Source organism: Trachurus japonicus, chromosome 1, assembly GCF_045865225.1.
Source record: "Trachurus japonicus isolate A0001 chromosome 1, Traja_1.0".
Taxonomy (NCBI): Eukaryota; Metazoa; Chordata; class Actinopteri; order Carangiformes; family Carangidae; genus Trachurus; species Trachurus japonicus.
In genome coordinates this window covers 28749727-28777498 of record NC_140907.1, presented here as the reverse complement: position 1 = coordinate 28777498, position 27772 = coordinate 28749727, and the positions used below count along the sequence as shown (strand labels likewise).

Below are 27772 nucleotides of genomic sequence, written 5' to 3'. Positions count from 1 at the left end.
CACCCTTAATATTACATTTACATTATTAGTCTGGTAAATTTGGGCAGTAAGATCCAGATCGACAAAATAGGCTACTAATTGTTCAGGAGAGCGTGATGAATTAATTCACGTATATCACTAGTTGACACTTTCTGCTGAACCGTAAAGTCAAAGTAAGTGATTGAGGTTTTTCTGTTTGAGACGTTACATCTGGATAAGTCTTGACCGTAGGGATTCCCAGCTGTGAATCCAAAAATGTGCTCACATGCCAGTAAAATCACCTCTGGGTGCTGTCAGCGTCTGAGCAGCTGTTTCATTATTCATGGAGCAGCTCCATGATTTTTCCTTCAATGACATGATGGCAGCAGTCTGTCTGTCTGTCTGTCTGTCTGTCTGTCTGTCTGTCTGTCTGTCTGTGCTGCTCAGCTACAGGGCAGACTTCGAAATTGTAATAAGAGTTGTTCAATAGTATATGAATATATTACTCTAATAAAGTATTTTCCCCCTAGAGCCGCTGGGACCGGTTTAATCACATCAGCATGTTAGAATCACTAAAAGTGGATCGTTAAAAACTTTATATAAGACATACAAACTACCTTACCTATTATACTATCTCTCTCCTTGTTAAATTACAGTAATATCTGTTAATTGCAGTAGAAATACTCACCTGTGTTTTTAGGCCTTTTGAAAGTCGATCTGTGTTTTTAATATGACAGATATTTTCTGGCACCTGCATGAGAGTATCCGCACTGAGAGGGGATGTGTGAAATGCTCACTAAAATGTCTATAAACTCTGAACACAGGATGAACTTTGGTCTATTTCATATAATTAGATGTAAGTGTCTGTCATTTTGAACACAGAAATACAACCATGGTGTCTGAGGTTCAGCAGCACACTGTATATGTATAAGTATATATAGTAAATGTAGTATATTGACAACTCAAAAACTTTCTTCCATGTATATTAGATATTCTCACTTTTATGACAGAGAATTATGTTATTGAAGTGAATTATTTCATAATTTCGTTCAAAATCTTGTAAACAATCGAAATCTACAATAGACAAAAGCCATGTGATGCATTTATTTTCTTTAATGTGCATTTGCCAATAATTGTGGAATTTGTAGCTTCACACCCTCAGAAACACATTCACGCCCACTCTTTTGTTTTTTTTTGTTCACATGTGTACATGTACACAAAATTTCACACATGGTGCACCGTGTTTTATCAAATTGTGCCACTCATAGCAGCAGCAGCACCAGCAGCAACAGCTTTTTTGTGTATGCATAACTGTGTGTGTGTGTGTGTGTGTGCGTGCATCTGTGAGTATCAATGCGGCTGTGTGAGGGTGCGTCAGAGGAAAAAGGAAGTTGCGGGATGAAGTTAAAAGCCTCCAACACACTGCAGCTCTGCAGAACACCCACCACGGAAGAAAGACAGAACAAGAGCACTCTAGTCTGAAAATGAGATAATGAAAGCAAGGTGAACATCGAGGACGAAGACAGAGAAGTGCCGGGGAGAGAAGCTACTGAAGGTGAGGCCTCGCTGTTGTACCATCCTGTACTGTTAGAAAGTTACAGTTTCAGGTTCAGCTGCATTTCTTTTTTTAAATTTCACTTAGTTTCAAGAAGGCTTCAGTGTTTTACCGAAAGGACGGGGCGGCTAACTGTTTGGTGCGAAGCCGACTAAAGTGCTGCTGCATCGGTTTCAAACTGACTGAATAAAGTTCAGTTTCATGTCCAGATTCTAGTGTCGAAGAAGAAGAGGAGTGTTTAGACTGTGGCAGGGTGTGATTCAGAGCTGCTTCATGTGTAAAATGCTGAAAACAGTCATCATGTGTGAATTCAGACAGTGAATATGTTTAATTGATATTCAGTGTAAATGATGAGAAGGAAAAAACAAAAAAAAACCTTTAATGGCTGCTTGTGAAGCAAAGTCATCTCTGATTGTCAGAGGTGTGTTAACCTACAATCTGACAAATATTGCTGATGAATATTGTTATTTAACAAAATCCTGCTTCACATCTGTCTGTGTGTGTGTGTGTGTTGTTCAGACAACAAAGATGGAGTTGTGGCGGCAGTGTGCGATGTGGCTGATCGAATGCCGAGTTCTTCCTGAGAACCACAGGGTCACATGGGACGGCGCACAGGTAGATGGCCTGTGTCACATACTACGTGTATAGACAGGTTCCCATACACATCCTGTGTTGGTTCCTGAATGTAATTGTGTGTGTGTATGTGTGATTGTGCGTTTGAAAGGTGTGCGACCTGGCGCAGGCTCTGAGAGATGGCGTGCTGCTTTGCCAGTTGCTCAACAACCTGCTGCCACAGGCGGTCAACCTGAGAGAGATCAACCTGCGCCCACAGATGTCCCAGGTAACACACACACACACACACACACACACACACACACCTTTTCCTGCTCCATTTCCATAGGACATTTCCTTAGCAACCAGCAGGCAGCATTGAAGCCCCGCAGCAGCCCGATAGGAAAATGCTGTGATCTGTATCTGTCAACCTCTTTTCCCCCAAAAGATCAAATTGTTTCATGAGTTTTGGAGGAATCAGTGTCACGAGTCTGAGGGAGGACGTGATTAGCACTGGAATCACATATGTGATTTATGATTCCTAAAAAACAAAAACAAAATTGTTTTTTATGAGACAGGTTGAAATGATCTCACTGTGCAGGCTGATATTTTATCGCTCTGCACATTAAGGACCTTTAAGACTTCTTGGTGTGGAAAAATAGTGATTTAGATTGAACATTTTGTTGATTACAAAGAAAAACAACAATAATTTTGATTTGCATCTGGATTTAAAACTGTATAGATTCATACCAAAGCAGTTATTTACTATTATGTGCCAGATTTTTTTCCATTCAGATACAAAGAAGTGGTTGCTAATGAAAAAGGTTGATGTCAACACTTTATAGGAATAGTTTTAGACATTTTGGGAAATACCCCTCTGTGTTTTAGATGAGAAGATTCAACCATTCTTCTGCCTTCTTGCTTACTGTAATATGATGCTACAGTCAGTTAATTTAGCTCAGGAACAGCAAGTTTGTTCACAACAGTGTACTTTTCTGTACAGAATAACACAAACAAGATGTAACATCTTACAAGCTTTGGACTGAAACCTTACTGTTTTCCTATTCCCCACCATTTAACCTACAGTAAGCTAACGGCTTATTGTTAATTCATATGTAGCTAACAAATATGAGAGTGGTGTTAAGTCTCTGCAAGAACGTGAATACATTATTCATCTGTTCCTTTTAGAAATCTTTTCAGAAAATTCTTGGGTCCATGTTAAAAAAAAACAAAAAACAATTGTCTTGTAGCTTCAGTCACAGGCTCGTCTTTTCACCCCAAAACTCATTAAAAATATATTCTCAAGCTTTCTAGAGAGATCGTGCCACACTTAACATCCAACACACACAAGGAAAACTGGAGCGAGGAGAATGACACAGAAACTGGGTCAACCCTGAGTGGACACAGATCATTAGAAGAAACCTTTGTGTGGGCGAGACACGAGACAGACTCAAGTGTGACAAAGAAAGAGACGCTACGGTTGTGACGTGGTCGGCCATAACTTCTCAAGGGAAGTCCTTTAAAGCGCTTCTGGTAGGGCTCGATGCCTGAAACATGCACTCGTGGACGGGGAGGCGATTCTGCTTCGACACGTGCGATGTGAAACTCTGGGAAATCCTATGAGGTCAAGGGTGGTTAAGAAACATCCGGTGATTAACAGAAGACAGGAGTCCACTCTGACGCACACACACCTTATGAGAAATTGCGCAAGTAGAGGATCTTCCTTGTTGCCTGTTGCAGTAATGTTTTACTGCGGTGTGAGGAACTGTTGCAGGGCCCGAGGTCGTAGGCCTGTGTGTGTGTTAGTATTAACTCCTGACAGAGAGATGCGAAGTGTGCTGCAGTATCAACCAGAACTCAACATTTCCCCTTTTTCTCAAATTAGAGTTCCGCATTTCCCACTGTCGAACAGAGAGAGAAAGAGAGAGAGAGAGAGATAGAGAGAGAAAGACAGAGAGAGAGCAGCTGCTTCAGGAAGTTATGTAAAACTGCATATGTCTGACCACCATGTCAGTCGCACTGTGCTCTGCGCTCTCTCTCTCTCTCTCTCTCTATATCTCTCTCCCTGTGGTTTCTTCTGTAGCTATAATTCAGCTTTTAAAAAATTCGGCCCCTCCATCTCTTATGATCTCTTTTAGCCTTAGGTGTGTCTGTAAACATCGCTGTTGCTCGTATGCATGTGGTCCGTGTGGCTGATGACCATGTGTACATACACTTTGATATAGGTTTTTAGAGTAACTATTTGTGGTTGTATGTACGTGGTAGACGCAGCTGGGTGTTAAAGTGAAGAGACCGAGATCATAATTCACACACAACGCTGTCGCACGACCATGTTTAACTGTCGATTCTGTTCGACCATGTGCCTGCTGTGTGTGCTGTGTTCACCGTGTTTGCGATGTTTCTAAGATTGTGTCTTCTCTTATTATGCTGTAACTTGCTAAAGATGCATTTTAATGTTGCTGTCTGTGTTTTAAGTAGCCATTAGGATGAACATGGCATAATTACACACTAATGGTGCCAGCTAATATGTGTGCTGTTGGGGCCTGTTGATTATGTTGATATTAAATTTGCATTAGAATAAGTGAAGAGGCAAGGCGAGGCACGTTTATTTGTTTAGCCTATTTTTACAACCAGTTTGTCTCAAAGGTCTTTACACAGCATCATAACAACATCCTCTGCCCTTCGACTCTCACATCGACTGAGGAAGAACTCCCCACCCAGGACGGGCAGATGTGCAGTGGATGTTGTGTACACAGAAGAAAACAGTTTACAACATGGACTGTTGGATAAATGTGGATTGTTCAGCCAAAGAAGAGCAGCCAAATCTTACATGTGAAGATTGATGGATTATTTGTATTTTATTTATCTGTTGATCAGCTGATTGACAAAAAGCCCCTTTTCTTATCACCAGCAGCAGGGCTCTATAGGGCAGAGGGTGTTGGGTGCTTTACAGGTTGTAAAGCCCTCTGAAGAGAACTCAATGCTATGCAATATATAAAACATCCTCAAACTGTCAAATTGACAAATATGTTTTCTGAATTTGCAGCACATTTGTCTGTTTTGCAAGTTGCAGCAGTGCATTGAACTCTCAGAGCAAAAGTAATAAATGAGTAAGTGAACTGAATTAATTGACTAACCAGTTAATGTCTGTGTTTAGTTCCTGTGCCTCAAGAACATCCGGACGTTCCTGGGAGTTTGTCAAGACAGGTTTAATCTCAAGAAGAATGAACTGTTCGAGGCCTTTGACCTGTTTGACGTACGGGACTTTGCAAAGGTAACACTCCAACACACACACACACACACACACACACACAGACACACACACACCTACCTACCAAGAGTTGTGCTTGAATGTGTCTTTCTGCTCACAGATCTGACCTAAGACATAAAACATAAAACGACAACAAATATAGATAAAGAGCGATTGACTGTAAATAATTTGTGCAAAAGATGAAATAAACTAAACTAAACTAAAGAGAGATTCAGTTTCTCTGTGATCAGAATTCATTCATCCATCATCAAAGGCCAGTCGTCCTGGCTCAGATTCAACCAAAACACGACCAAACCATGATAGTACCACCAACAAGTTGCACAGATAAAAAAGCCTCTCATTTAGAAACCAAAAAAAATCTATTTTGGTCTCATCTGTCCACAAAACCTTTTTTTTTTCTTGGTATCCTTCTGGCTTGTCCACATGACATGATCTTGAGCAAGCTGCAGACAGACAGCAGTGTTATTTTTGGAGAGTCGTGGTTTTTCTCCCTGCAGCTCTGCCAAAACACACCGATGGTTGTTCTCAGTTCTCCTGATGGTGGTGTGGACTCATGAAGATAAGTTACTTGGAAGTCCCCTGCGGGGTCCTTTATGACCTCACACAGTCAACCTACTAGCGTGTTTGGCGATCACTCCTGGGAACGATAACAACAGTGGTCATGAATTTGCACACGGTCGTTCTGATTGTAGATTGATGGAGCCCAAATCCTCTTCAGAGATGGTTTTGTAACCTCCTCCAGCCTCAGAAACCTCCTTCGTTTATGCCACGGTGCACCTCCGCAAACATGTTGTGAAGGTCAGACTTATATATTTGTACATCCGTGTACTTTCTCTGAACTCACTCTGATTTCACCTCTATGGCATGGTGTTGCCTTTTTTGGGGGATTGCATTGCCCCTTCAATCCTTTTTTTAAAATATAACATGACAAGTCGCTGACCGGCTAAATGTTGAGCTGAAGTGGGTTTGACTGTTTCTTTTGGGGTGAGTGAGTCCTTACTAGTGTTATAGTCGAGACCACCTAACCCGAGACCGAGTCAAGACCAAGACTTTGAGGGGAACGTCAAAGTACTCATAATAATAACACGGCTTGACATTACATTACTTTACATTATTCCTCAGCTAAAAAGAAAAGATGATTTTATATAAAAAATCTATAACATATTTAATTGAAACAAAGTTTGGATTGAACAGAAGAGAAAAACCTGCTGAAGTCTCCCACTGCAACTGAGTTTTTCAGATAGTTACACAAACACTTGGACTTTTTTTTTAGAACTAGGTTGATTATCTTTAAAGTTATTGAATGACATCACATAAACCAAAGTGAGCGTGTGACAGAGAGATTAAAAAAAGGTCCGCTTAAAAAAAAAGATGTCACTGCAGCTGTGGTCTTGACAGGTCCAAGACCTTGAAAATGTGGTCTCAAGACCAAGATCGGACTCAAGTGCTGGTAACTGGTAACACTGGTCCTTACTGGAGCTAAACCTATAGTAGACGGGACACAGCACCAGCAAACGGTGTGATAAGTGTCACTTTTAACATTTTTGATTAACACATTATCAAGTTCCCTAAAAATATTTTTCATTATCATACTCAGTGATATGTGACATTGGATGATTTAGATACTTTACCCACTCTTTGTTTTATTGATGTAAAAACACTGAGCGGAGTTCACAAACTTTCAAAAGCACCACCGCAACCTAACGCAGTGCAGTAAATATGAGCGCCGCTTCAGGGAAACCATTGTGCTCTCATATGCCAGTCAGTATGGTAGACGGCAGAAGCACTGCAGCTTGCAGACACCCACGTAGCCCCAACAGGAAGTACCGTGGTGATTTTCTAATTGAAGCGGCTCAGCGAACACATGAATTCAAGAATTTAAGAGTCTTCTTTCACTTTCGTCGTCGCCGTGCAGCCGCGGCACTTCAGTGTGAACAAGAGGGGATCCAGAATGTGCACTCTTTTGATTTGTGTGTTCAAAGTAAGAGGAAGCGTTTGTCTGTACGAGCGAAATGAGTCAACAGGAGGTGGAACCCTTAATCCTCAACCCCACTGAGGGGTCTTTTTTTTTTTTTTTTTACAGTTTATTTAGTCTGTGTTCTTGTCACCGAGCTTCTCGTTTCACTTCGCTGCTTTCAGGCTGTCATCCACAGTGCAGTGAACTACATTGAACTGCACAGTGTGGTGGTTTATGGCGCAGGCTGTGTTATGATCTACACAGTATACAGTGGTGGGAACAACAATCAGACACTGAAAGTACTGTACTGTACACCCCAGTACAAGTAAAAGTCCTGCACCCAAAATCTTACTTATTTACTCAATCATGCTTCACTAGTGTTGGATTTCAGTGTTGCAAGTGGTTGAGGTGCAGCTGGTTTTTGTGGCGTGGTCAGGGGTCAGAAGATAATTATTAGTGACAACAAGATGCTTCATGGAACTAGAAACTCTTTGTTTTTTTTTGTAAAATGTTGCTTACTTTCACATCTCTGGTCGTCAAACAGCTGCTCAGTTTAACTATTTGAGAAGTTTCAAGGAGAAATCTTGATCATGTGACCCGACCAGATGTTGCTGTGTGAGGAGGAGTGTGGTACTTTCAGGCAGAGCTTGGTTACTCCCCCCCCCACTTCTTTAGTCTTTATGCTAAACTGTGCTAAACCAGATAACGATATATTCAGTGACAGTGAATGAACACATAACCCGAAACATGAAACGGTTTCTTTCAGGTTGTTAAATGGAAGTAAAGCTCAAAATCAGTCCATTCAGACTTTTTTTTTTTTTTGTGAGCCTCTCCCACAGACTTTCACTTCTTGATACATGTCTTTCTTCCTTTCTCTATCTTGAATGAAAGTAGAAAACAAAAAAAAGTAGAGCAGTAAAAGTACCGACTGAAGCTTATAGGCATTACTTAAAGAGTAATGAGAACTCTATCTGATTATCTGTTTTCTGTCTCTTCCAAAGAACAGCACCATATTAAAGTACTCTGATGATGATGTTTAAATTAAAGAGCGATTACTAGTTCATTTCTTGGGTACATCGCCATCGCTAAGGAGACACTGAGCACAGATGGGCTGAGATACAGAGCTCGCTGAGACACGTCGCTGCTTAATCAGGGACATGGATCACTTTCACTCAAAGTAGGATGTGACGAGTTGCAACTGAGTTTTGCTCCTGATCACATTTGTCAGTCATCATGACACTGGTTATCTGCCACCGCCGCTCATCATGAGATTGCATTTCACATTTTACACAGTCGGACGGAATGAAAGAGTGAAACCAGCTCAGAGGAGAGTTATTCAGCGTCAGTGTCTGAGGTGTGAAGCAGCTCTTTCTCTCTTTTACTCTCTCTTTCTCTTCTCTTTACCAGTCTGTGTGGCACTCTGCACAGGATATATACTAACTGTATACTCATCTGTGTGTCTGTGTGACAGGTCATAGACACCCTGTCCATCCTGTCTCATTCATCCGTTGCCTTACAAAGAGGACTCCAGTAAGTAGTTCCCTTCCTGTGTTGCATAATTGAAGCACTAATGCAGTTTTATGCTCAGCACCAAATAAACATGTAATAAATCATGTTATCATTATCTGCAGCTGTTTGACCAGTACTTACAATAAGCACATACATCTGCTTGTAATGAATAATGCATTGGATGTTTATGTACTGCTTTAATGCTAATTGTATAACTAAGGTCATGTATAATTAATCACTCGCTCGATAACGCTGCTCATCTTGTTGTTATTCTCCCTGCACTCTTCCTCCTTTTTCCACCTTCACCTTCTACTAAACACAAACCTACACACACACACACACACACACACACACACACACACACACACACACACACTCTCTCTCTCTTGCTGCTCCAGGCCTTTTCCTCTGGAGGGATGTGCTCCTGATGATGAGATCTACAGCGGCCTGTCAGACCAGATAGAGTGAGTCATTTTTTTTTCGCAGACATGTTACGAAACCAAACTTGAGGGATAAGAGAAGTTGTCAGAAAAAAAACACACTGTCTCTATTGGTAAATTGTTTTGGTCTGTTGCTCTTACATAGTTACGCCCAAGATTTATCATCTCCAATACAGAGGATTGAGTGCACGCTGAGTACAGTACATGTCAACTACAAGATGTTTAAATAAGTATAATTGAATTAAATTGATTAAGACGTGTGTGCATGTGTGTGTTATGTGCATCAGTGACACCGTGGACGAAGATGACGACTTGTACGACTTTGTGGAGGATGAGGAGAACGAAGGGGACGAGATCTATGAGGACTTGATGAGGACGGATGAACAACCTGAAACTGTGAGTGGTTCACATGCAACTTTAGACTTTAAAGAGATTCAGATTCAGACGATCTGCATTCAGTGGACCTCAGTCCAGATGGTCGTGTTTCTGCTCTTTTCACCTAAAAACATGACGATGTTTCTATTTCCTATAGGTCAGGACACAAAATCTGACCTTACTTTAAAAGCTATGAATATAATCTTGTGTTTTTCAACAAAAACTGTTTCCCAAATGTTACATTTGTTAAACTTATCTAGATAATCTACTGTCTACATTTGCTAAAATGTTAATTGAAGAATACATTTGCAAAATTGCCAGCCTGAACAGACATTAAATGCCAGATTTTAGCTCTTATTTTTTCTCAGTGGTGATACAAACATATTTTATTTTGGTCAGCATCCACTTGACACGCTCCATGTGTCCAACATTTCTTTTTCTTGTCTTATTTAATCAATTTCTAGAGACATGGGAAAGGAAAACACGAAGCTAATCTTACATTGTAGCAACACAGTATCTTTCTGCATATCTATAATCACTCTGATTCACTTTGCGACCCTCTGACTGTGGGTGTGTTGAGCCCCAGAGCTGTGCAGAGATTTCTGCAGTGTGTCTCCATCTGCAGATAGCAGCCTCATGCAGGAACAGCATTGTGTGTAAATGTCACCCCGCTACATAATTCATGTCGGCACAGGCTCATTCTGAGACACAGTGAAGGCTGGAGTAAATGAAGAGTCAGTGTCGGACAGTTAACACAGACAAAAAGGCCATTCATTTTTTAGAATATGCAGCTGAAATATAAATGGCTCAATATTTATCATTTCTTTATCGTCAAATATTTATGCATCATCTGGACAGTGAGTCCCACTGTGTGAGAAAAGCAATCTAGGCAGCAGTAAATATTTTCATGACACAAGGAGAAGATGCACAAAATGCTGACAAACCATTGCATCAACACGAGAGAGATCTAAAAAAAAACAAAAACAATAAAGAGTAAATGGTGAAATTAATGTTCAGCTGCAACTAAACCACACACAAATCTCTATGTGTGACAACAAAAAAAAACATTGTAGATATTAGAACAATTTAATATACAAATGTGCATGTTTGAGTGTATAAGTGAATCTTACACTTGTTGTGTGTGTGTTCGTGCAGCAACAGAAGACAGGCGTAGACAAGCGAGAGTGCTGCCTGCAGGAGATCAGGTCGACGGAGGAGAAATACTCGGATACACTGGAATCTATATTACATGTGCGCAAGCGTCAGTGCAAATCACACCTACAGACCAGCAAGCAAATGGACATTCGTCTTTACGTTTAAAGACAAATTAACAAAAACATCTTCTCTTCTCTTCTTTCTTTTTTTTGAGCAGCATTTTATGAAACCTCTCGAAAAGTTTCTCAACGAACAAGACATCGAGAGCATCTTCATCAACATAGAGGTACAGGAGGAGATTGTCCGTACACTCACACACCTGGTCATGTTGACGGGTCTAACTTCACCTTTTAGCCTTGTTAACCTGTTTTCTGTGTGTGTGTGTGTGTGTGTGCAGGACTTGGCCAACACCCATCGTGGTTTGTTGGAGGAGGTCCGTAGCTCCATCCTGGGTTATGGAGCGAGGAATCTCTACCAGGTGTTTTTGAACTACAAGGAGAGGTAACCAAGACACACACATGTTTATATTATCTGCTGTACAGTAACAGTGGAGATTAGGGATGTCATGATTACTTGTTTTCACAATTAATTGTGGTATTAGATGCCACAATTAATTAATCATAAAGATTCCTAAATACCGTCACTTTCCAAAAAGATTATGTCTGAACCATATTGGCAGATTGATTGATTGATTGATTGATTAGGGTATACTTTATTTATCCCCAAGGGGAAATGAGTTTGTGACAGCAGCCTTAAAAAGAAGAAAAAGCAAAGCAAAAAGCTCTCTGTCTGCTGGGCAAAATAACAGATTAAAAAGTGCTTGCTGGTAGACAAATAAAAACAATTTTAAAGTGCACAGGGGTTTAAAAGTGCAACAGACATAACAAACTAAATAGAACTGTTAAAAAATCGAATTGACATAGGGATAAAAGACCTTCGATAACGCTCTGTTTTGCACTGGAGGTGTTTCAGATGTGCACCAAAGTAAAGGTAAATGCACAGATACTGGTCTATTTACCTAATGAGTCTTTAAAGAGGAGGAGAGCGCACACCTGTATTGATGAGGTGCTCACAAACGACAAATGAACAGAGGAAAAAAAGGGATGTGACACACCCGTAGCCTCAGATGCAAAAATATTTATTCGAACTGTGTTAAAAACCAACGTTTTGACCAAAATGTGGTCTTCCACCCTGACGAAGACCATATTTTGGTGTGCCACATCCCTTTTTTTCCTCTATTTACCTAATGAAACATTGAATTGGTAGGAGTTTAAATGTTGGCGTGTCATTTGTAATTAAAAGGAACGGTTTAAACATAAACATTTGCTATAGATGACAATAATGACTTTAATATTTCCAACACTTCTCTTGGGGTAAGCTATTAATAATTGACCATATATTAATAGATAGTTAAAATATTTTGTGTAAATAATTAATAATGTAAGTAGGCCTACCGGTATATTTTGACTATATTTGATTTTCCACATTCATAGTGTCGTGAAACTATTTAATGCATAATAATTGTGATAATCATAATACCATGATTATTTCTCTGACAACAATCGTACCAAGAAAATCTATAATTATGACATCCCTAGTGGAGATACATGTGTTTTCAATAATAATAATAATAATAATAATAATAATTAAAGCCGCAAGCGGCGATGGCGGGCCCTCGCTCGCCCATGCCACCGCGGGGCCTGAGGCACGCCGGGGCCGTGGCGCGGAGCAGAAATGGAGAAATAACCAGGAAGGAGGCCAAAAACGCAATGTTTCGTTCATCCACCAGGGGGCAGTCACCGCACGTGGTCTGGTGCGTTCAGGGGCCGCCCCTCATCACTCATGTGAAGTTTGGAGTGAATCGGACAAAGCATGAGGGAGTTATGAGCAGTTAAAGGTTCGTCCACTAGGGGGCAGTAATGGGATGCGTGCAGGTGTGTTCAGGGTCAGTCCCTCATCACACGTGAAGTTTCTTGGAAATCGGACAAAGCATGAGGGAGTTATGAGCAGTTAAAGGTTCGTCCACTAGGGGGCAGTAATGGGATGCATGCAGGTGTGTTCAGGGTCAGTCCCTCATCACACATGTGAAGTTTCGTGGAAATCGGACAAATCATGAGGGAGTTATGTGCAGTTAAAAGTTTGTCCACTAGGGGGCAGTAATGGTATGCATGCAGGTGTGTTCAGGGTCAGTCCCTCATCACACATGTGAAGTTTCGTGGAAATCGGACAAAGCATGAGGGAGTTATGAGCAGTTAAAAGTTTGTCCACTAGGGGGCAGTAATGGTATGCGTGCAGGTGTGTTCAGGGTCAGTCCCTCATCACACATGTGAAGTTTCGTGGAAATCGGACAATGTTGATGCAAAAAATGGCACTTCCTGTTTCCACTAGGGGGCCACATGAGCGACACCCCTATCAGATGGAAGAGGTCTCCACCCTGGACCTGTCTATCAATTTTCATGATGATACGACTTCATTAAAGCCATCAAAAAGCCAAACGTATTTTCATGGCGAGGAATTGATGGTAGCCACGCCCCCACAGGGACGCCATTACTCGTAGCTTCACAGTCTTCATAATGTAGCTTCACCAACTGGTTCTGCATGTTTTAGAAGTGGAATGAAGTTGATGGGGTGAACTATGTATTTTTAATGAATTTTAGTTCACTTCCTGTTACCACCGGGGGGCGCTATGAGTTACGTGGGAAGTTAATATATTGGGACGTTCAGGGCGGAGCCATCGTCATGTCCAGCAAGTTTGAAGTTGATTGGATGAAGTATGTGGGCGTGAGAGCCAATCGTATTACATGGCGAGCACGCCAAAGTTAATTGAGCGCTGGCAGCCACGCCCTTTGACCTACGGACTCACGGCGCACAAGATAAGCTCAGCTAGGTCTGGAGATGTGGTGTACCTAATTTCAACTTGATCGGGCGAACGCTGTGGGAGGAGTTCGTTTTAGGCGGGAAAAATCAAAACCAAAATGGCCGACTTCCTGTTGGGTTGAGGTCATGAGGTCAAGAGGCTTTTTTGCATATCTGGGTATAATACATATGTGTACCAAATTTTATCAACATCGGACAAAGTTAGCAAAATTCCCTATGGGCATTTTTGGAATTTGTAGGGGGCGCTATTCAGCCATTTTGCGTCGACCGTGTGCGACCACCCAAAAATATCGAATTTCGGATCCGGCCGGACGCCCATGCAAAAGTAGACGCATTTTCGCCTTTGGGAAAGGGGTCAAAATGGCGTTTTAAGGGTGTGGGAATAATAATAATAATAATAATAATAAACAGCGCGATTTCAATAGGGCTTTCGCTGGGCGACTTGCAGTCGCCGCTCGGGCCCTAATAATATGCCTTTTAAATCGTTGACTCCCTCAGGCTGCTACTGTACGGTCGATACTGTAGTCAGGTGGAAACAGCGGCCAAACACCTCGACAAGCTCTCGAACACGAGAGAGGATATCAGGATGAAACTGGAGGTGAGGAAGGTTTTACACTATTTCTTTTTTTTTTTTTTTTTAAGTATATATTTTTTTGCCTTTATTATTTATTTTTTGCACTTGACTTGAGCCATTTTAAATGTGGAAGTTGTGTGTCTATACTGTCTCTGTGCTGTCCACTGTTTATTTGTCATCTTATGTCTTTTGTCATTTTATGTAGCAGGTATTTTAGATTGTAGTCTAAATCTGGTGCAACCATCTCCTCATTTCTTGCAAATGATTGATGATTGATTTCTTGCAAATGATTGATGCCTTAAAGCAGAAGTAAGCGATCCGGTCGTTTTGGCTAACTTCTTGTCAGCGGATATATATATTAAAACAAACATTCCGCTTACATCTACTTTAATGAACTAAACTTAGGACGGACCAGAGTCAGTTGACCATGTTGTAGTGTGCAGCAGCGCTCGCCAGAGAGGGATTGTGTACTTGTGTGTACACTGTGACTTTTATCACTGTGTTGTTTTTAGTAGCTTTACTAGCTGTGTTTTTGTTGTTTGTAGCTTGATGTATGTGCGAACAGAGTTGGTTGCAGCGTGGCAGAGTCATGACTTGACACAAGGTCATTTATCGCACCTCTTTTTCCTCTGATATTTTTAACCATAAAGATTTAGTATTTGTTAAACTTTCCCAGAGCCAGGGAAAAGCTACTTTTATGAGTGTGATAACGGGCTGAGTCAGCATCTTCAGGGAAAGATGCACAGTGATGAGTCATGGGCAAAACAATCCAGAAACAAACCAGGAAGAGAGAGAGAAACTGCTTCTTTTTTTTTGGCATTTGTGCTGTGTGAGCAACTTTCACTGGACTGTGTGATTCTTCCATCCGGTGCCACGATCAGTTCACAATATGACTTGTATAATAAATATGAACAAACATTTGCCTGCCAACACATTAACTTTACCTTTAAGTGTCCATTTTGATGACATCATGCACAAAGAGCGAGCTTTGTGTAGTGATGAACAATATTCAAATTTAGTGGTTTAATGATGTGTAATACAGTGAGTGATGATAAATAATAATGAGTCCTTTGAACCAGATTTACAGATGTGGCTTTTCTACGTAACCCTGGTCTACAGTGGAAATGACTCCTGAGCCGCAGCGTAGGCGGATCGATCCCTAATCGCTTTTAGTGTCAGTGGGATTGATTAGGGATTAGATCACATCCTGGGCACATGTTGCATTTCTCTTAGTGCTGCAGTATTTGTTCCTGTGTCATCATGTGCAGTGATGACCTCAACGTTCATTTACCACAAGAAACACACACAACAAGCTGATGTTTAAACATGCGTGTGATTAAGTAATTAATAAGTAGAGAATAATAAATAAAGAAATGTATCATGATAATTAGAATATATGAATCAGTAGCGTATTTATTATTCAAAACAGAGTCAAAACCAGGCCTTTAGATCTCTATGTTGGTGTATACAGGTGCTTCCCAATAAATTATAATATCATGGAAAAGTCCATTTCATGTAGTTCAAGCCAAATAGCCTCAACCAAGTTATGGTGTGCATATAAATGGGTCGACATTTCCATGTTAAACATGTTTTTTTTTTATTGGTCTTTTGTAATATTCAAATTTTATGAGATACTGAATTTTAGGTCTTCATTAAATGAAAGCCATAATCATTACAATCAAAGAAATTAAATGAATAAAGACATGAAATGTTTCATTCTATATCTATATAATGTATTAGTTTCACTTTTTGAATTGAATTACTGACATAAAATAAACTTTTTCATGATATTCTAATTTATGGAGATGCACCTTTATGTGTGTGTGTCACATCCAGGTGAATCATTACATGCATAAAAAGTCCACCCCACCACAGTGGGTTTATATGTTGGATACGATCTTTGGTCAGCAGGGGAGAAGTGACACAAGTCGGCGTCTGCCATTTAACCTCCTTAAAACCTGGAGGTGTTTTATCACTGCAGATGTTCACCTCCCTCTCCTTCTCCCCCAGGAGTGTTCAAAGAGAGCAAACAGTGGTCGCTTCTCTCTCAGAGATTTACTCATGGTCCCCATGCAGAGAGTCCTCAAATACCACCTGCTGCTACAGGTACGTGTGTGGCCGTGCTACATCTCTGTTATCTTTCCTCTGTGAGCTCTATACCCAGCAGCTGCAGTAGTGTGATGTTGTTGTGAGTTTGTTTGTGTGAGTGTGTTATGTTTGTGCGTGCAGGAGCTGGTGAAGCACACCACTGACGCGACAGACAAGGAAAACCTACGCACAGCTCTGGATGCCATGAGGGTAAGAGAATGTGTGTATTTGTGTTAACGTCATTATCTGACTTAACATTTATGATATTTCATCAAGCGTGTGTGCGTGTGTGTGTGTGTGTGTGTGTGTGTGTGTTTCCAGGACTTGGCGCAGTGTGTGAACGAGGTGAAGCGAGACAATGAGATCATCAGGCAGATCACCACCTTCCAGTTGTCCATAGAAAACATGGTGGGGTTTCACAGTTTCACTTAAACATTTTTCTTTTTAACATTAAATTTTTTTTAGCGGTTATATAAGATATGTAGAAAAAGAGGAAAGTATCTGCAAACAAGTTTCAGTATTTTCATCAGCACATGAGTTCAGTGGAGTCTTTATTTTGTTCATCAGGGCCGTCTGTAACATCTGTGCTGCACCACTGCTGATTGGCAGAGTGTGTAGTCCTTTCTGTAGATCTCAATGTAACGCAAACACACAGGAGCCATTATAGCAGTTATATAATATATATTTCCTCTCCTCTGATCTTCAGACTCAGTCTCTCGCGCTCTTCGGTCGGCCTAAGATGGACGGAGAGCTGAAGATCGTCAGCTCAGAGAAAAAGTCCAAACAGGACAGGTGTGTTGTGTATTCCTTTACATGTCCTTGTGTACTGTGCATATTTCACGAGTTAACATCAAGTACCTGACCTCTTGTTGTCCCCTTTTGTGTGTGTGTTTTGCTGTGTCTGTCAGGTATGCGTTCCTCTTTGATAAAGCCATGTTTGTATGTAAGAAGAAGGGCGGAGAGAGTTTTGAGTTGAAGCACGTCATTGAACTACAGCACTACCAGATACGAGACGAAACCGCCGGAGAGAAGGACAATAAGAAGGTCCTCAGCTTCCTTCAGTCTGTAGCACCGGTTTATACCAGATAATACATCCATGAGGCTGACTGTGTGTGTTTTTATGTTTTTATGTGTGTATTTGTGTGTGTGAGCAGTGGTCCTACTCGTTCCTCCTGCTGGACGGCTACGGGAGATCCGGGTACGATCTATTCTTCAAAACCAGAGAACTGAAGAAGAAATGGTTGGAGCAGTTTGAAATGGCTGTGTGAGTTACACGCATAAAACTTGCCTTGTGTGTGTGTGTGTGTGTGTGTGTGTTTTATGAAGCCTGATGATGTTTATACAACACTGGATGTTGGGCGCTGCAGCCTTCCTCCTCCTCCTCCTCCTCCTCCTGCAACACTCAAGTCAAAGTCAGTTTTCATTTGTGAATTCATAACAGAAGTCATCTCAAGGCTCTTTTCAGATACAGCCTTAGACCTTCTATTTGAAATATTATTTACAGAGACCCAACATTTCCCACCAAGAGCAGGCACATGGTGAGAAAAAATATATATTTTTAAGAGGCAGAAACCTCAGGGGAAGCGGCCATCTGCCTCGACTGGTCGGGTTGGGAGAGGCAGAACAAGAAAGGAAGAGAAAAAGACCAGCATGCGTGGTAGTAATATTAATAAGAGTGATAGTAGTGACAACAATATTTTGAATAGTAAGTAAGTAAAATCGTATTTATATACTATAGCACTTTTCTCAGAGATACAACGGAGTAATAGGGCCACATTGAGAAATAAAAAATTCACAGATCTCGAGAATAAAGTCATCGTATTACGAAGTGCCAATTTTATGAGAAAAAAGCAGCAATTTCCTCCAAGTCCTCCTGGTTCTTTCTGCAGAGTAGATGCATTTGCTTGCATATTCTTTTCAAAGTCCTGATACTGATGACAATGTGGTGCTAATGGGCCAAAGGATTAAGCATCAACCATATACAACTTCACAAAATGCTCCACGGCCTCATTTTAACAAATTTCCTCCTCCAAAACAACAGGTTAAAGCAGAAGTAAGTGATATATTTGTGTTAATATAAGTCTTAAATAGTTATATCTTCCGACAGCAATCACTTACATAGAGTGTTTGGTCTGAAACACGGGTCTGTCAGTCACTCTGCTGCTCTGAGCCGAAGAGAAAACATTTATCGTATCCTACAGTTTTTATCCAATGAGGAGAGAGAACGGCATGCAGGGCTGTGTGTGCAGCCAAGGGACGCCGTGAATGTGGCGACGTAGGGACGAGGACTGTTATGGTGCGTTCAAGGAAACTCGTATTTTTCCGACCGTGAAGTGGTACCAGTTCGATCTGGTACGAGTTCACCGGTCGGAAGTTACGAGTGGCCGTTATAGTGACTTTCACCGGTAAAACAGGTCGGAAAAACACGAGTGGGTTGCCTGAAACGCTACAAAGTCGTAAGTTGTGACTTGAAGCTGTAATTTACGATTTCAAAAGCCTGCCTGGAACGCAGCATTAGCGAAAACGACCGGACCACTTACTTCTGCTTTAAAATATTATAACTTCTTATTATATATTATAAATTCTTGCAATACAACTTTTTTCTCGTAAAACTATGGCTTTATTCTCGAAGTCTGTGAATGTTATTTTCTCAATGTGGCCCTAATACTCTGTCGTACAGAGAGAACTAACAAAGTGCTTTACATGGTTAAAATACAAAATCAAAATCAACAGACAGAATTAAAGCAAAAATACACAGAATAGATTACAGTAACTGTAATAATGGAGGCTAGTAATTGTAGTTTACCTGTATAAAAGTCTCTAAAATCTCCTATAGGAAATATATTTTTCTAATAATAACGGATCTAACGAGCGATTGGCTGCAGCCCCTGTGTGACCCCATAATGATCAGCAGCAGCAGCTGATGGATGGAGGATGGATGACTGTATGTAATGTGAAAGGGGTCACTTGCGGTTACAAACCCACAGAGAGTTACCACGCGACTCAGCACTTCCCCTGATCAGTCTCGGGGTTTAAAGCGACTGTGCCACAGCAGGTTTTTATTTCGCTCACTCTCACACTGTCATTTCTTGTCACAATAAAAGCTCAACAACACCACTGTGCAGTATCAAACAGCCACAGACAGGTGGAGACCAACAACTACTGTAGCTGAACGCTCCTCTATGTTGAGATGTTTCCCTCAAGAGACCAAAAACAAAGAGATAAAGAAACAAGAGATAAAAGATAAACAACTGCAAGTTTAGTTTGATTTTATTGATTCACAAAACAAGTGAATAAGTCGAGCTGTAGCCACTTGTCATTTATAGATTTGTGTTGCACTTTTGTGGCTTGCTCACTCAACCCCATCGGAAGTGAACAGATGATTTGTTGATTATATTAAATACAATCTTATCTACATTGTGTAGCAACAACTGTTAATGTTTTGTTGCTAGCCAACATGGACAGCCACGATAAATTAGTTACTTCCACCATTTAGCGTTACAGTGAAAACTTCCTCTTTGTTTGCGTTGGCTAAAACAGCTGTGCTTCACGGTTGCAGGTCAAATATGTGTCCAGAGAACTCGACGGCCAACAACCATGACTTCCAGATGCACTGCTTCGAGGAAACCACCTCCTGCAAGGCCTGCGCGATGCTGTTAAGGTACTTTTGTCTCCCTGTCTGTTCCTCTCGGCATCTCTCCAAGCTCCAATTTAACAACAACAAACAAAACAAAAAACAGAAAAAAACAAAAACACCACAGACTCGTCTGCTGAGGCTGAATCTCTCCATCTGTCGTCCTCAGAGGGATATTTTTCCAGGGCTACCGCTGCACACGCTGTAAAATGGCTGCACATAAAGAGTGTTTAGGCAGAGTCCCTGCCTGCGGACGAAACTCAGGTCTGTTCACATAAATACTAAAAACTACGACAAAAACTACCTCGAATTATCACAACCGAGCAAAAAATTATCACTTCTTACGTTGATCGTCCTCTTAAAATTACAGATCATTCTGGCACTACGAAGAAGGTAAGACTACGCTCATCTTTGCCACTGTGGATATGTTTTATGTTTCTATTCTTTTTTCGAGGTGATGAATCAATATTTTACATGTCCCCGTTTTTTTTAATTGACCTTATGCAGAAACATAAAACGTTTATCTTTCGTCCCTTCAGAATAAAACACAGAAGTCCGGACATTCCAGCGTTGGTAAGGACTTTGTGATATCATTTAGACAAAAAAACTAAAGAGCTTTCCAGTGTATATTCCTCCTCAGTATTGAAGAGTAAAGGAAGTATCTGCTGTGCTTTCACTTCCTGTCACTTCTCCTCCCTGACACCTCAACACCTTTTGTCTCTCTCTCTCTCTCTCTCTCGCTCTCTCGCTCTCTCTCTCTCTCTCTCAGGATTTCCTAAGATGGAGGTATGTCAGGAGTACTATGCCTTGCCTCCGCCTCCTGTGGGCTTTGGCCAACCGCTTCACCTCTCCAAAGGTGACATCATTGAGCTGACCCGGGCTGATGCCGAACTGCCATGGTGGGAGGTAACGTTTAAAATAAAATAAAAAAAACCAAACAAACAAAAAAACTTAAGTCAAGCACACATAAATCTGCATTCTGAAAACTAACAGGGTCACGCATTATTGTCGTTTTGTTTTCAAGCCTTCGTTTCCTGTGGTTCTTGTGTAGGTGTAAAATGCTTTTGTCATTTTCAGTCTCTTTTGTCTTTTTTTCCCCCTTTCTGCATCTCATCTCTTGCTCGCACTTCCGCCCTCGTGCCCGTAGCTGCTGCTCTTCTGTCTATTTGCTTTGTTTGTTTTCTTTTTCTTTTTCTTTTTCTTTTTTTTTCCGTTACAGTGCGATTTATATGAAAAGTTTTGGTTTGGAAAATACATCAGAACCTAATCTGGGCCGGATCCCATGTCGCTGCTTCAGTGTCAGGGGCCCTGGCTTTAAATGATGCTGAACACAAACACAAGAGATAGTAAAGATCCTTTTTTATTATTTACCCGATATCTGAGGTGCGTTTGGGGAAATTGTCTTTGTGGCAGAACGGCTACAGTTTGTCACTCTGTTCAACAACAAGAGCCACAATATTTACATAAGCAAACAAAACTAGTTTAATGCGCATGCAAAGTGTGGATTGCCTCAGATCAGATCAAAATCAGCTGCATCTGGGTCATTTTGTTGTTTCAGGAAGAATTTTTGTTTATAAGTTACAGTGTCGATCTGCTGATTCATTCATGTGTTGCAATAACTGTGCTGCTTCGCTGCTCCGCCCAGTCCGGCCATGTGACCTGTTGTTGTTGTGTGTGTGCCACTCAGGGAAGAAACCTGACATCTGGTCAAATGGGATGGTTCCCCTGCCAAAAGGTTCAGCCCTACGTCGCTGTGAGTACGACCCCACATGACATCATCATCATTGTCACTCACCATGAAGCTTTAGGGGATATTTCACCCAAAATTAAAATTTCACTCATTATCTACTCACCCTCATGTCGACCAAGGGATGGGAGAATTTTCAGAGTCCTCCGTGCCTTCTCTCAGTTACAGGGGGGTCAGCGCAGCAGTATTTGTCCATATAATGGTTGTGAATGGATACCACTTTTCTTCGTCCAAAAAGACACACCAAAAAACATCCAAATACCTCCATAGTGCTCGTCTGTAATGTCCCTCTTGTATTGAAGCCCCGACATGAGAAATTGTTCCGTCGGTCGGTGCAAATCACACGAGATTTGCACAGACACAGGAAGAGCAGTGAACTGAGACACTGGGAGCTTCCGCTACAAACAAGCTTAAATTATAGACTTATTTAATTTTTTTCGGAACAATTTCTCATGTCGGGGCTTCAATACAAGAGGGACATTACAGACGAGCAGTATGGAGGTATTTGGATGTTTTTTGGTGTGTCTTTTTGGACGAAGAAAAGTGGTATCCATTCACAACCATTATATGGACAAATACTGCTGTGCGGACCCTCCCCGTAACTGAGAGAAGGCACGGAGGACTCTGAAAATTCTCACAGCTCTTAGTTGACATGAGGGTGACATTTGAATTTTGGGTGAGCCATCCCTTTAAATGACATCAAAACACAATTTTGTGCAAAGCAACATTTCCCTCTTATAAAAAAAAATAAAAGAGAGAAACATATTTACGTTACTGAAACCACCATAAATAGTGTTAGCAATTGAGGAACCACGGACAGACCTTTGCGCAACGCCTAACCCTCTGTGTGATCTCCCTGTTTTCCCAGAGACCGACGTCTGACCTGTCGCCCTTCAAATGGTGAGTATCGACAGGAACTGCTTTAAATCACTTGTACCCCGAGCCGCTGACACCAGCAGCCACAGAAGCAGAAGAAGCACTTTTTTTTGTTTTTTTTTTTGTTCATTTTCCGGCAAACTGCATCATTGTGCAACTAATGGGATCTGGCGGCGCACATCATCATTTTCCATGTGTAAAATAACCTTTTCTTAATATTAGTCATTTAAGTCATAATTTGTCATCTAGTCAACGTTCTCCGCCCCGCAGTGCGATCATAACAACGATGTGCTGACTCAAAGTGCTGCAGATAATAACGTATAAAATTTAAAAACAGCTTGTGACACAGTCGGAACGTGAAGCATTTGAAAGCATTTGGCTCCACCTGGTGGTGATGAGGAGCAACTACACCGATTTGTATTGCATCACAAAATCAGCCCTATTTAGCATTTATAAGCAGTATAGAGACATTTAATACACTGTTTATTACACAATATAAGGCAGTTGTAAGTAGCTGTAAGAGCCTGTTGGTGACTCTGTCAACAACTGTGACTGCTACTGAGGCTGCTGTATTAAGACAGTTGTAATAATAAACAAATGTTCAAAGGGAGGTTATAATTGATGATAATTATTGTGCATCAATAAACATGTCCTCATACATATATGCAAGTAAAGTGATGCTACAACTTTTTAAAATGTATTAAAACAATAATTGCTGGATTATGTTAATTAATTAAACTGTCAATGCAGAAGCAGAACAACTAAACGGGTAAAGTGAGAGAAACCCACTGGGTGTGTTGAACTGAACAAGAGCGAGTTGTCATTTCTAACAATTTCAGTTTTCCTCTTGTACGTTGAGGATTGTCTTATATCCTGTTTTAAAAGTAACTTCATTTATCAGAGCAAAGAATGAGGTTTCAGTTCTTGATTTTGGATCGTGTGTTTTTTCAAGGTTTGCCGGGAACATGGACAGAACCGCCGCCAAAAACCTGCTGATGTCCCGCTCTGATGGGACGTTCCTCGTGAGGCAGAAAGATGGAGGAGAGTTCGCCATCAGCATCAAGTGAGTCTCCATCAGTTCATCAGTAAATAATTACAACTTTTATTTTTAAGTAGTTATTTTTTATCACTTTGATAATACAGTGACACTTTAATTATTTTACTATTTTTACAGCTTTTTTAAAAGAAGGTCACTGAAATGCTGTCAGATCAATGGTTGTATGGAACAATGATCAATCGATTAGTTGATAAGTCAGCAACTCATCTTTTTCAGTTGTTTGATGGCCATTTTTCACAAGTTCATATATGAAATAATTCATTGTTTAAAGGGCAATAGTATATGATCTCTTTATATTTTTGTTTTGGGTGTTTTTTGTTTGTTTGTTTTCTCTTTTTATGATTTTCATTTCAAATGTTTTCATGTTCAAATGATATCTATAATATTTCTACACATTAATGCTGAATAATGTTCTCAGTCTGACTTGGATAAATTGCTGGATGTATTTAAACTCAAGTTTCACTTCCTCTGAAAGAAATTCAACTAATGTAATAAGTACACATTGTCACCAGCTCTTATCATACGAAACCTGCTCACTGCAGAAGTGGAAGAATCAATTTTCCTTCTTTTTTTATTTCATTTTGAGAGCAGCAGCTTCACCGTTCAGCTGTGAAACTAAAACACTAAACGAGATGTGTGTGAACTCTCCCGTCAGTGTTATTGCTCTCTGATCTGATCATCTCGGTTTGTCTCTCCCAGGTTCAACATGGAAATCAGACATATTAAAATCACGTCCGCTGAAGGCCTGTACCGCATCAATGATAAGAAAGCATTCAAGGGTTTAGTTGTAAGTTCAGCAGCTTCATATCAAACATCGAACACCGAAACTGTCTCTCACATTGTGGATTTACAGTTGACCTGATTTCCTTCCCCACCAAACACGACCAAACATCTTTGTCACACGTTTCCCACGCTGCTCTCCTCCTCGTCCTCCTGTCACACTGTTTTTTTCATCTCCTCTGCTTCAGGAGATGATTCAGTTTTACCAGCAAAACTCTTTGAAGGAGTATTTCAAGGATGTGGACACGACGCTGCGGACGCCGTACAAACAACCAGAGCAAAGCGACTCGTCTAACAACACACCGAATAGCACGCCAGGTACAGTTTGTCTCTGTCACTGAACACACACTCCACATCGCCACCACGTTGACGAGGAACTATGCAGGATTTGTATCTTAAAGGGATAGTTCAACATTTTGGCAAATTGGCCCATTGCCATCATCCCTATAGTCATAGCAGTAGGTTTGTTACCTTTAATTGTCGGTGCAAGCTATTTTTAGAACGGCGGAGCAGAGCCACGAGCTGCTCAGAGCTACGCTACGGAGGCTAATGGGATTTCTTGGTTTCCCTCATCAAACACACAATCCAACAACTCCAAAACGCTCTGGTGGACAAGTTGTGACCTGCACATTCACCACGCTATGAGATAATAACAGAACGTTACGAGACAGAGTTGTTTTAGAGGTAAATACCAAGACTGTTTGCTGAAAAACTGTCCCCCGACGGGAAAGGGCATCAGCGGTTTTGCATGAATTTACCTCTAAAACAACTCTGTCTCGTAACGTTCTGTTGTTATCTCATAGCGTGGTGAATGTGCAGGTCACAACTTGTCCACAAGAGCGTTGTGGAGTTGTTGGATTGTGTATTTGATGAGTTTGATGAGAGAAACCAAGAAATCCCATTAGCCTCCGTAGCGTAGCTCTGAGCAGCTTGCAGCAAAGAGAAAAAAAAACAGGCTTTTCCACGAGTCCTCCTATCCACAAGTTTCCGAACGTCATCTATGGTCAAAACTGGCTTCCGGTTTGCCGGTTTGGTGGAATTTTACGTTTATGTTTCCATGGTTTTCAGGCGTTGTCATAGTTGCGGTAAACGCATGGATCTATTAACGCTGGCTTTTAACACAGATGTCAATTTGTGTGATATCCACTGTTAAAAGCTGCTGTGATGATCCATGCGTTTTACAGATTTTCATTGGGGGAAAAAAAAAAAATCCATGCATTTACCGCGGCTACTGAAACCATGGAAACGTAAACATAACATTCCAAAACCGGCAAAACAGGCTACGTTTTTGACGTTCGGAAAAAGGTGGATACATTGGTTTATCCCTGATAAATAACTATAAATAATAAAAGTGAACCTCGCTCTGGAGAGAAAGTCAGAGGATTATAAAAGTCAGTAGGATTCATCCTCATGGGACTGTGTTTTTACCAAATTTTAAAAAAAAAGCAATCCATGAAATAGTTGTTGAGATATTTTAGTTTGGAACAGACCAACACTGCTGTTAATAGAACAACACTGTGACCTGAAAATCCTCCAACCAGCACCTGTGAAGCTGGAAAATGAACCACTATGTCTTTGAAAGAAGACAGGTAAAAGGAAGAATAAGAAGAACTTTATTAATCCCCAAAGAGAAATTCAAAGAAGTCTGTAACTCATCTATTTAACAAAGAATTATGAAGTCTGATGGCTATGGGTATAAAAGATCTTCTGTATCTCTCTGTCCTGCAACGAAGAGAGAGGAGAGAGCCGTCCACCACCGTTATTTCTTTGGTCTATCAAGGTGTTATGAAGTGGATGATCCAAGTTGTTCAGGGAGAAATGAGAAGATGCTGGGGTTTATAAAGATATTTTATACCCATTGTTGTCAATAAAAAAAAGAAAAGACATTTCTAAATGTACAACTTGTTATTTTGTTGATTTTTTTTAAAGTTTTTTTATTATTTTATTCGCTCTGTCTCACAGGAGGCAGCCTGAGGAGTTTCGGCGTGGCGAGGGCCAGGTACGACTTCTCCGCCAGAGACCGCTCGGAGCTGTCGCTGCAGGAGGGAGACACCATCAAGATCCTCTCCAAGAAAGGTCACAGCGGTTGGTGGAAAGGAGAAGTTTACGGCCGGGTGAGGAGGCGTTTACCACCACAACCACATAAAAAAATCAAAACAAAACACAGTCTGTGCTTTGAAGGCGTTATTTGTTTGTATCTGACCTGCGGTGCTCCTGTTCCGACAGGTGGGCCTCTTCCCATCCAACTACGTGGACGAGGATTACTCCGACTACTGCTGACGTGGCTCCAGGGGAGACGTGAGGACCTGAACTGTTTGTGTAGGAGGAGTCTGTGTGATACGTGGTTTCCATCGATTGCATTAACCCATGTGCACAAGTGTGTCTGTGTGCGTGTGAGAGAGATGCTGTTACTTGTGATCTAATGAGTGTCTAGTGATGTGAATAAAACTTTTTTCAGCTCATATGTTGATCTCTGGTTCGTGTATGTGCAACAACTTCAAACCATGGATATAAAACCAGCTGCAGTAACAATCTGAGATCCTGGTTGGAAAAATTTTACGTTTTTTTTTTCATTACACCAAAAATCACAAACAATTGGGTGAACAACAATACTGTTGGAGACAATGTGGGCGACTGAATACCAAACACTCTCATATACACTGCCCGTCCAAAAAAAAGTCACACTCTAATATTTCATTGGACTGCCTTTACCTTTGGTTACAGCACGCATTTGCTGTGGCATCATTTCAATAAGCTTCTGCAATGTCACAACATTTATTTCCATCCAAACTTGACTCTCAATGGGGTTAAGGTCTGGACTCTGTTACCACATTTCTTCCTTGAAGATGATGGTTCCCCACTCTCCTTCCAGTTTTTAATAATGCGTTGGACGGTTCTTAACCCAGTTTTAGTCTCAGCAATCTCCTTAGATGTTTTATTTGCTTGATGCCAATAATTTGACCCTTCTGAAACAGATTAACGATCACAAGATGTGTCTTCTAACATGGTTAAGAAATGAGACTGCATCAGTTAGGGTTAAATAAGTTGTTGCCAGCCTAAACATAATCATCCATGTGGTAATTATCCAATGGGATGGGAGGCTCTTACCTATTAGCTTAGTTAAATCCAAGTGGTGCCTCTTTTTTTGGACGGACAGTGTATTTTGGACATGTACTATGAAAATATGGATATTTCGAGATGAGGTTCTGGGAGCCATGGGGGGATTTTTTGGGGATATAATATTCCTAATGATCCCAGGTTTATACGTATATCTAGGACTGATACCGGACGGTGTAATAGGTAAAGAAGATTCTTCTGTTTCTCGGCTAAGAAAGCCATTACAAGAAGCTGGCTGAAAACGGACTGA

General features: G+C 40.9%; 1 protein-coding gene across 2 annotated transcripts; it reads left to right on the top strand.

Moving 5' to 3' along the window:
- Positions 1–1392: 1392 nt before the first annotated feature.
- vav1 (vav guanine nucleotide exchange factor 1) lies at positions 1393–26867 on the top strand. Of its 2 annotated transcripts, none has more exons than XM_085784005.1 (29): positions 1393–1513; positions 2033–2128; positions 2238–2354; positions 5223–5339; positions 8765–8823; positions 9201–9266; positions 9530–9638; positions 10773–10868; positions 10990–11058; positions 11170–11273; positions 14148–14247; positions 16234–16329; positions 16453–16521; positions 16633–16719; positions 17018–17103; positions 17220–17355; positions 17466–17575; positions 19871–19972; positions 20115–20209; positions 20316–20338; positions 20485–20518; positions 20715–20731; positions 21633–21698; positions 22561–22592; positions 23521–23631; positions 24325–24412; positions 24594–24723; positions 26368–26519; positions 26632–26867. In XM_085784005.1, the coding sequence occupies exons 2-29, from the start codon at positions 2042–2044 to the stop codon at positions 26683–26685; spliced, it is 2412 nt and encodes an 803-aa protein (XP_085640131.1). In that variant the 5' UTR covers positions 1393–1513; positions 2033–2041; the 3' UTR covers positions 26686–26867. The 2 variants fall into 2 exon arrangements, with proteins under 2 accessions (XP_085640131.1, XP_085640123.1); XM_085783997.1 differs by having other exon boundaries at positions 20715–20851.
- Positions 26868–27772: the final 905 nt, after the last annotated feature.

Excerpts from the sequence above, each read along its gene's own strand:
- vav1 (XM_085783997.1), top strand. The coding sequence starts at position 2,042 with ATGGAGTTGTGGCGGCAGTGTGCGATGTGGCTGATCGAATGCCGAGTT. Across the intron at positions 2,129-2,237 it reads TCACATGGGACGGCGCACAG|GTGTGCGACCTGGCGCAGGC; the intron begins GTAGATGGCCTG and ends TGCGTTTGAAAG. Across the intron at positions 26,520-26,631 it reads AAGGAGAAGTTTACGGCCGG|GTGGGCCTCTTCCCATCCAA; the intron begins GTGAGGAGGCGT and ends CTGTTCCGACAG.